This window comes from Odocoileus virginianus, chromosome X (genome assembly GCF_023699985.2).
Source record: "Odocoileus virginianus isolate 20LAN1187 ecotype Illinois chromosome X, Ovbor_1.2, whole genome shotgun sequence".
NCBI lineage: Eukaryota > Metazoa > Chordata > Mammalia > Artiodactyla > Cervidae > Odocoileus > Odocoileus virginianus.
Genome location: NC_069708.1, coordinates 29,690,016 through 29,700,362, shown reverse-complemented (window position 1 = coordinate 29,700,362; position 10,347 = coordinate 29,690,016). Strand labels below are relative to the sequence as shown.

The following is a 10,347-nucleotide window of genomic DNA, read 5'->3' as shown; positions in this document are numbered from 1 at the left end:
ATAGTTTTCAACATGGCATTCTTGTAACAAGGTGGTAGCCTTGATGGGGCCTCCACTCCAACTCAGCCATTAACCATGTTCTCATTTTGTGAAGTAAACACTTTTTTACTTCAGAGCTCCCTAAAAATCCAGTCCTGAATAGTTCACCCAACTTCACCCAACCCTATATAGCTCCTCCGATTTCTGCTCTCACAGAGTATAGACCCTGGCAGAAATTTGATGTGACATGATTTCAGTTCTGAAGCTAAACCTCTGCTGTTAACCAGATTAGGACTATTTCACCAGTGTAGGCAACATACACACCAAAGCTGGATTTTTAGATTTGTTTATTTTGTTCCAAACCTTTTGAGTATTTAAATGTCCCAGATATCAAGCTCCCAAGTTTTGTTCATTCTCTTTGATTTAACTGTAGTGAATAAGAAGCTGCATCTTACCCTAAATATTAATACTGTGCTGCTTTCACCAACCAACATTCTCCCCAAAAGCGCACAAGCACACACATGCACATGTACATGTGTGGAAGAAGTAAACTGACACCCTGCCATGTTATATGACATCTGATAGAGCAGATTTGGGACCCGTGAATGTCTTTCCTTCATCTGGAGAGAAGTGGGTGGCAGCCTGATTCTTAAGAGCTATCCACACCATGAGTAAAAAAAGAGGCCCTGCAGAACTGCCCTCAGGTGACTTGGTTGGGGTGGGCAGGGAAGAATGGAATCAGGAGCTATGTTGCTCCAATATTTTCAGTGGCTTCTTCTGGGAGTTACAAAGCTCCTGGGGGCCAGCTCCTCCTGTTCCACTGCTGTTTGGGATAACAGGGTAGTAATTAGGCAGGTCCCTTCATGTTCACAGAGCCAAGAACCAATGGGTTTTCCTTTGGGGGGTTGATAAAAGCTGGACTGGGACCAATGGAGGGGGCTCCAGAGTTTGGCCTTGAATGAAGCCATCAGAGGCCAACCATGCCCCAGCTGCCTGTCTGTAACGGAAAAACTCATGGGTGGGGACCACTGTCTTCTTTGGAGCTCCTCAGGGGCCACCTAATCCTCCTGGCCCTGGGATGGCTCTGGCTTGGAATAGCAAGTCACTGTTAGCTCTAAGTGACAGCCAAGGTGCCTGGTGAGAAGATTAGGGTAACAGGAATACAACAGAAAAATACCTAGAATGGGAGAGACACAAAGAGGCTGAATGAAGGAAGTGGGCGAGTTCCTAATAAGGTGAGTTGTGCTAGCTGGACACAGCCTGGCTGGAAATTCTTTTCAGCAAGAGTGTCAGCCAGAGCCTAGGCATAGGGAAGTACCTGGTACCTACTTCAGAGGATGAAGATGGTCCAGAGTCTATCTTTCCTGGCACCTTTAATTCCCACTAACCGAGTGGTCTAGGATGCCCAGCATAGGGGACACATTGGGTAGTAAAGGCTGTGATGGTTTGCCCTTTCTAAAAGAAGTTTTCCAACCCTATGTGCAGCTGCTGCCTCTACATTTGGGGGATCCAGGTTGGAAATAGGATTTTCCCTCAAACAGTTATTTTCCTGGCTTGGCCCAGGTGAAAATGTTGACCTGTCATGAATAATGAGCGATGGAGGCATTGGTCCTTCCCCAGGTCAATAATTATTGCCCCTCCCCCACCATGCCATTCCCCCTGTCATCAGTCTCCCTCTGCCTCCTGAGATGAGAGTAATTTCTTCACATTTGGACAGGTGGATATAAGGATGGGGAGTGGGGACAGCCTACAGGTTAATGCATTAGCCCAGAAAATCTGTAAAAATCAGTGAATGGAACTTTATAGTGTTTAAGGTCCCTTTCCTATGTGATATTCTATTATTCCAGTCAATGATTATAGAAGCTTGAGCCAAATGGTGAGATGTGGCTCAGACTGAGATGAGTGGAATTGATGCTAGTGTTAGGGGTGGGTTGGGCCAAGGTGAGGGGTTGATTGGCCCAAGCTCTGGGTCCCTCCTTTCTTCAAGCACCCATTAGTCTATGACAGTTATGAAAAGAAATAGAGGTGAATGAGAAGGGAGAAGAGGCAGTAGAGGAATAAAAGGAGGAAGGAAAGGAGGAGGCAGACTGTTAACTAACCTTATGATGGAGAGACTGTCTATACACTTGTAAAATGATGTCACCCACACCTCTTGGGAAGCCACAGCCCTCAGAGACACTGAGGCTAAACAAGATTCCTTGTGTCATTTTACCTCTATGCCCTTTCTGCCACACCTCTCAATGGTTCCTAAGGACAGATGTCAAGGAATTACTCAGCACACAGAGATTTAGATCTTCCCCCCAGGCTCCTGGGGACACAGTAGCACCTTTGGCAGCTGCTTTTAGTGGGTGACTAATAAGCTGGGCCAGGAATTCCCATCCTTCTCCTCCCCCAAGAGTTACAAAGTTTATGGAGAGGTTCCAAAGGCCAGTGGGTGATCCCAAGCTTTCCTAGAGCCTGGAAGGAGATGACCCTGGCAAGTTTAAAGGCATTCATGGGGAGAATTTGGTTAATGAGTTTGGAACACCTGGAGCTTCGGCTCCAAGGGGATGGTCAGGTGGCTGAAATGCTGTGTGTGCAGGTTTGGGAACAAGTGTGCTGGTGGCAAAAATGTAAATGCCGAGCAGGGCAAGGTGAAGGGAAAGGTTTGGGGAGGAGCACACGATGGCAAATAAAAGGCATTAGATTGGTTCCTCAGGGGTAGAGGAGCCCGGCAGCAGCTCTCCATTGGGGTCTGGGTCAGGGGTCAACATCTTATCCTTGCTGGAATCCCTTTGCTCTTTCTTGAACATCCTTTGATGCATCAGAGGGACGAATAAGAGGATTATTGCCCCAACGATTGGGGGTACACCGGCAAAGTAGAAGGCCACATGATAGTCCCCAAAACAGTTGCGGAGGAGGCCTGAAAAGTTAACAGAGACAAGTCAAGTTTAGCTTTGCTCTACTATACAAAGATGTCCTCTGCTTCTTCTAGGAGCCATCAAAACGCCTATCCAGAGAATCTTGGCCTCTACTGCCTTGACCCGGGAGCCCAACTCAGTTTAAACACTCCTCGATGGAAGACACAAAACCTCTATTATAAAGACAAGCAGCTCCTCCCTGAGCCACTGAGACTGCAGGCTCTTGAGGCAAGTGCTTATTATGAAAGAAGCAAATGAAACTTCTCAAAGTTCTCCATTTTTTACTTTCATAAGCTACAGTTAACTTCTAGTCACTCCAAGGTATGGAGATAGGTATGGAGGGAGGCTATTTTAAAAGAACTCCACAGAAGATGACCAAGACTTGTCTTGGTTCACAGTGATACACCTTCTCACACCCAACTTAGGCTAGAGTGTTCTTATGTAATAACTCAGCCAAGTTCCTATTTTCCCTTTCTTTGAAGTGCTCATTTGCCCTAAGAGGAGGCTAGGGTTAGGGTTAGGGTTAGGGTTAGGGTATATGTGTATCCTTCCTTCAAGTTACAGATATGGTTGGCCCCTCTGGGTTTTTCTAGGTTGCCAATGTGGTGAATGTGTTTGGCATGATACATGGGGCCTTCTCTGCTCACCTCCAGAAGCTAATGTGGGATATCCCATAGGGAGGCTGAGCCCAGAAACAGTACTAATGAAAGGCAGGTAGGCCCTGGGGCTGCTTAGGAGGTAGGCAAAGTAGAAAGAGATATGGATTCTGGGATCCACATTTGGAATCAGGAGTTAGGTAGAAGCTTCCTTCCCTCAGTGGACAGTGTGGCTGTTGTACAGTGGCCTGAGTAGGAGCCTTTGTCACTGTAATGCAGTACAACCAGTGACCTCACAACACCTTGCACTGAATTGGTATTCGAGGAATAATTGTTGAGTTAGCCTAGTTGGCCAGCCTGAGACACTACCCCATGAATCAATATTTGCAATAAATCATAAAGAGAGGAAATGATGTTCTCTTATTAGTTTTCTTTGTTTCCTATGTTTTCTAGGGTACAAACCATGCCCTTCTCGGAAGTAGAGAGAGAAATTAGGAGTGTGAAAGATGGCAAGCCAACACTTTGCCTGTTGCCTGCTATAAGTGAGCTTCATAGGTCCAGTTTTGAGTTGTGGTCTTAATTAAATGGTTTCTACAGGCTCAGTTCAGAAGTTGGTAGAGGAGGAAGGGATGTCTCTAAGTACTAATAAAACCAGGGCCCACTTTTGTTTCTCTTCCTGCTCAACTACCTTGAAAATAATTACTTGCTTGTGGAGAGAGAGAGGGAGAGAAGATTTGGGATCAATAGAATGGTCAGAAGGCCAAACCCATTATTCTCTCTACCCTCCTGGAATCAGCCATGCTGTCTACAACAAAAACTCAGAGCCATGAAAACCCCATCCCCTCAAATGAATCCATGCACATATACTGTGCTTAGTCTCTTTCATCAATAGTGGTAAGAGGTTTCATGCACTCTGATGAGACTACTTGAAGAGACAGGAGGGAGAAAGGGACTTTAAGCAGAGGCACTTAGGAGGGCTAGGTCCTGAGGAAAACAAGACCCCCCCCACTCATGCTCTCCCTTCAATGTTAACCTCACCTGCAATGGGGGGTCCGGCAATCATCGGCAGGGCCATCATACCCAGGAGGTAGCCAATGGCCTGTGAGGCCTGCATTGGGCCCACCAGCTCAAATGCGATGGGGGCCATGATGGTGATGAAGAAGCCATCGCACAGGCCCAGGAAGAGGCAGACAACGATGAGGCCCCCGAAGCCCCGGCAGAGGGGAATCATCATGGACATCAGGCCCAGGAGCAAGAAGGAAATGACCTAAAGGAACAACAGCCTGTGGTCATGTTGTGCTTGCCCATCAAGCCCACACAGTAAATCACATCTCCTTTCTCAGGGCCTTATTTATACAGTCTGTAAAATGGGACAAAGTGTTAATTGCTCAGTTGTGTCCCACTCTTTGTGACCCCCATGGACTGTAGCCTACCAGACTCCTCTGTCCATGGAGTTCTCCAGGGAAGAATACTGGAGTGGGTAGCCATTCCCTTCTCTAGGGGATCTTCCAAACCCAGGGATTGGACCCACGTCTCCCACATTGCAGGTGGGAGATTCTTTACCATCTGAGTCACCAGGGAAGCCCATGAAAAATGGGGCAAGGGGATGTCAACAGAAAGCCCAGTGGACTAAATAGTTACTTAAGTTCCTTCTAAGTCATTTAGAAGGACTTAGAGTTCAAAATTTTAAAGAGAGCCCCTATTTAACGTTGATTCTGTCAAGATTTTTAAAAGAAAGGACATGGCCCCTGTCCTCAAGAAGATGTCTTTTGACTAGATTTTGAGATAAAGGGAATTGCTGTTTCTGCTTTCTGATCCTGTGTTTGTCTGCCACAGGCATCAGGGTCTGGGACCAGACCATGCTGGTATTTTCATATCCAAGTTAGATTTAGGAAGAGGAAGGGGAGGAAGTGAGGATGACTTGAATAATGATTAGATGGGGGCACAGCTTCCTGAAATGGGGAAGGAGCCAGTGCCCATTTTTGTGGGAGACTGCCAAAAGCAGTTTTCTAAAAGAAAACACCTTAGTATGAGGGAGACAACCAGGAGGTTCACCCAGGTTCACCCAGGTTTTAGGACATGGGACACACCACCATCTCAGATGCTCAAGGCAGTGTGGCTCTGGGGGCTTCTGGATTTGTCTGAGCACCCTGCCAAGACAACAAAGGGGATTCTAATGAGAAGCAAGGCACTCAGGAGGTCTAGGGAGCCTGAAGCCAGGCCCAGGGACACTGACTAGCCACTGGGCTTTCCTTGGGCTGAGTAAAATTACTCTGAAGTAATAAAGCTGCCTTTCCAGTGGCTGGTAGGGCCACTGGAAACACAACTGGTTTTTAAAAAATAATTAATCAATATAAAATATCTATTTATTTTTAATTGAAGGATAATTACTTTACAATATTGTGTTGGTTTCTGGCATACATCTACATGGAATCAACCACAGGCAGACAAATGTCCCCTCCCTCTTGAAACTCCCTCCCACCTCCCATCCCCTCTCACCCCTTTAGATTGTCACACAGCCCTGAACTGAGTTTTCTGAGTCATATAGTAAATCCCCCCCAGCTATCTATTTTACACATGGTACTATATATGTTTCCATGATACTCTCTCCATCCATTCCACCCTCTCCTTCCCATCCTCCCCATACAAGTTGGTTCTCTATGTCTGCACCTCCAATGCTGCCCTGCAAAGAGGTTCATCAGTACCATCTTTCTAGATTCCATATATATGCATTAACATACGATATTTGTTTTTCTCTTTCTGACTTACTTCACTATAATAGGCTCTAGGTTCATCCACCTCAATAGAACCAGCTCAAATGCATTCCTTTTGGGGGGCTGAGTAATAATCTATTGTTTATATGTACCACAACTTCTTTATCCATTCATCTGTCGATGGACATCTAGGTTGCTTCCATGCCTAGCTATTGTAAATAGTGTTGCAATGAACATTGGGGTACATGTGTCATTTTCAATTATGGTTTCCTCAGGGTATATGCCCAGTAGTGGGATTATTGGGTCATATGGTAGCTTTATTTCTAGTTTTTCAAGGAATCTCGATACTGTTCTTCATAGTGGCTGAACCAATTTACATTCCCACCAACAGTGCAAGAGCGTTCCCTTTTCTCCACACCCTCTCCAGCATTTACTGTTTGTAGATTCTTTGGTGATGGCTATTCTGATAAGTGTGAGATGATATCTCATTGTAGTTTTGATTTCCATTTCTCTGATAATAAGCAATGTTGAGCATCTTTTCAAGTATTTGTTAGCCATCTGTATGTCTTCATTGGAGAAATGTCTATTTAGGTCTTCTGTCAACTTTTTGATTGGGTTGTTTGTTTTTCTGGTATTGAGTTGCATGAGCTGCTTGTATATTTTGGAAATCAATCCCTTGATCATTTGCTATTGTTTTCGCCCATTCTGAGGGTTGTCTTTTCATCTTTTTAATAGTTTCCTTTGCTGTACATGTATGCTGCATGTGTGCTATGTCACTTCAGTCGTGTTCAACTCTTTGGAAACTATGGACCATAGCCCGCCAGGCTTCTCTATCCATGGGATTCTTCAGGCAAGAAACTGGAGTGGGTTGCCATGCCCTCTTCCAGGGGATCTTCCCAACCCAGGGATTGAACCCATGTCTCTTACATCTCCTGCATTGGCAGATGAGTTCTTTACCGCTGGTGCCACTTGGGAAGCCCTTCCTTTGCTATGCAAAAGCTTTCAAGTTTAATTAGGTCCCACTTGTTTATTTTTGTTTTTATTTCCATTGCTCTGGGAGGTGGGACATAGAGGATCTTGCTGTGATTTATGTCATAAAATGTTCTGCCTGTGTTTTCCTCTAAGAGCTTTATAGTTTCTCATCTTACATTTAGGTCTTTAATCCATTTTGAGTTTATCTTTGTGTATGATGTTAAGAAGTGTTCTAATTTCTTTCTTTTACATGTAGCTGTCCACTTTCCCCAGCATCTTTTATTGAAGAGACTATCTTTTCTCCACTGTATATTCTTGTCTCCTTTGTCAAAGATAAGGTGCCCATAGGTGTGTAGGTTTATCTCTGGGCTTTCTATCTTGTTCCATTGGTCTATATTTCTGTTTTTGTGCCAGTACCAAACTGTTATAACAATGGTAGCTTTGTAGTATAGTCTGAAGTCAGTTGATTCCTCCAGCTCCATTCTTTCTCAAGATTACTTTAGCTATTCAGGATATTTTATGTTTCCCTACAAATTGTGAGATTTTTTGCTCTAGTTCTGTGAAAGATACCATTGGTAATTTGATGGGGATTACATTGAATCTGTAGACTGCTTTTGGTAGTATAGTCATTTTCACAATATTGATTCTTCCAACCCAGGAATATGGAATATCTCTCCATCTGTTTATGCCATCTTTGAATTTTTTTCATCAGTCATATCGTTTCCTGTATACAGCTCTTTTGGCTCCTTGTGTGTGTATGTGTCAGTAGCTCAGTCATGTTTGACTCTTTGTGATCCTATGAACTGTAGCCTGCCAGGCTCCTCTGCCCTAAGGATTCTCCAGGCAAGAATATTGGAGTGGGTTGCCATTTCCTTCTCCATTTGTCTCCTTAGGTAGGTTTATTCTTAGGTATTTTATTCTTCTTGGTTGCAGTGGTAAATGGGATTGATTCCTTAATTTCGCATTCTGATTTTTCATTGTTAGTGTATAGGAATGCAAATTATTTCTGTGTATTGATTTTGTATCCTGTGACTTTACTAAATTCATTTATTAGCTCTAGTAATTTTCTGATAGTATATTTAGGGTTTTATATCTATAGTTTCACATCATCTGTGAACAGTGAGAGTTTTACTTCTTTTCCAATCTAGATTCCTTTTATTTCTTTTTCTTTTTTCATTGCCATAGCTAGGACTTCCAAAACTATGTTGAATAATAGTGGTGAGATTGGGTACCCTTGTCTTGTTCCTGATCTTATAGGGAATGCTTTCAGTTTCCTATCATTGAGAATGATCTTTGCTGTGGGTTTGTTATATACAGCCTCCTCAGATATGTAGATGACACCATCCTCATGGCAAAAAGTGAAGAACTAAAGATCCTATTGATGAAAGTGAAAGAGAAGAGTGAAAAAGTTGGCTTAAAACTCAACATTCAAAAAACTAAGATCATGGCATCCAGTCCCATCACTTCATGGCAAATAGATGGGGAAACAATGGAAACAGAAACATACTTTATCTTTTCAGCTCCAAAATCACTGCAGGTGGTGACTGCAGCCATGAAATTAAAAGATGCTTGATCCTTGGAAGAAAAGCTATGACCAACCTTGACAGCATATTAAAAAGCAGAGACATTACTTGGCCAACAAAGGTCTGTCTAGTCAAGGCTATGGTTTTTCCAGTAGTCATGTATGGATGTGACAGTTGGACTATAAAGAAAGTTGAGCACTGAAGAATTGATGCTTTTAAACTGTGGAGTTGGAGAAGACTCTTGAGAGTCCCTTGGACTGCAAGGAGATCAAACCAGTCAATTTTAAAGGAAATCAGTCCTGAATATTAGTTGGAAGGACTGATGGTGAAGCTGAAGCTCCAATACTTTGGCCACCTGATACAAAGAACTGACTCATTGGAAAAGATCCTGATGCTGGGAAAGCTTGACAGTAGGAGGAGAAGGGGACAACAGAAGATGAGATGGTTGGATGGCATCACCAATTCAATGGACATAGTTTGAGAAAGCTCCAGGAGTTAGTGATGGACAGGGAAGCCTGGCGTGCTGCAGTCCATGGGGTCACAAAGAGTTGGACATGACTGAGTGACTGAACTGAACTGATGTTGAGGTAAGTTTCTTCTGTGTCCATTTTTAAACAGTTTTAATCATAAGTGGGTGCTGAATTTTGTTGAAAGGTTTTTCTGCACCTATTGAGATTATCATATGGCTTTTATCTTTCAATTTGTTAATATGGTGTGTTGCATTGATTGATTTGCATATATTGATGAATCCTTGCATTCCTGGGATAAACCTGACTTGATCATGGTATATGATCTTTTTAATGTGTTGTTGGATTCTGTTTACTAGAATTTTGTTGAGGATTTTTGCATCTATGTTCATAAATGATATTGACCAGTAATTTTCTTTTTTGTGTGTGATATCTTTATCTGGTTTTGGTATCAGGGTGATGGTGGCCTCATAGAATGAGTTTGGAAGTATTCCTTCCTCTGTAAGTTTTCAGAAGAGTTTGGAAAGAATAGGCATTAGCTCTTCTCTAAATGTTTGATAGAATTCACCTGTGAAGCCATCTGGCCCTGGGCTTTTGTTTTGGGGGAGAGTTTTGATCACAGTTTTGATTTCAGTGCTTGTGATTTACTTCCTCATAATTTCTGTTTCTTACTGGTTCAGTCTTGGAAGGTTGAATTTTTCTAAGAATCTGTCCGTTTCTTCCAGGTTGTCCATTTTATGGGCATGTAATTCATAATACTCTGTGACCCTTTGTGTTTCTGTGATGTCTGTTGCAACTTCTTTTTCATTTCTAATTTTGTTGGTTTGATTCATTTCACTTTATCTTGATAAGTCTGGCTAGTGGTTTGTCAATTTTGTATATCTTCTCAAAGAACCAGCTTTTGGTTTTATTAATCTTTACTATTGTTTCCTTCATTTCTTTTTCATTTATTTCTGCTCTAATCTTTATGATTTCTTTACATGTACTAACTTGGGTTTTTTTTTCTTATTTTTCTAGTTGTTTTAGGTGTAAAGTTAGGTTGTCTATTTGATGTTTTTCTTATTTCTTGATGTAGGATCTTATTGCTATAAAGCTCCCTCTTAGAACTACTTTTGCTGCATCCCATAGGTTTTGAGTCATCATGTTTTCATTGTCATTTGTTTCCAGGAATTTTTTTATTTCCTTTTTATTTCTTC

The 10,347-nt window shown here is 42.7% G+C and overlaps 1 protein-coding gene across 2 annotated transcripts in view; it reads right to left on the bottom strand.

The window, feature by feature from the left end:
- Window positions 1–309: 309 nt before the first annotated feature.
- The window catches only part of SLC16A2 (solute carrier family 16 member 2), a 129,216-nt gene continuing 119,178 nt past the window's right edge, over window positions 310–10,347 (bottom strand). For both annotated transcript variants that reach the window (XM_070462089.1, XM_020896373.2), the window contains 2 exons: window positions 4,514–4,742; window positions 310–2,881 (listed from right to left, as the gene is read on the bottom strand). In XM_070462089.1, coding sequence (XP_070318190.1) covers window positions 2,661–2,881; window positions 4,514–4,742 — 450 coding nt within the window. In that variant the 3' untranslated portion in view covers window positions 310–2,660. The remainder of the gene's footprint in view (window positions 2,882–4,513; window positions 4,743–10,347) is intronic.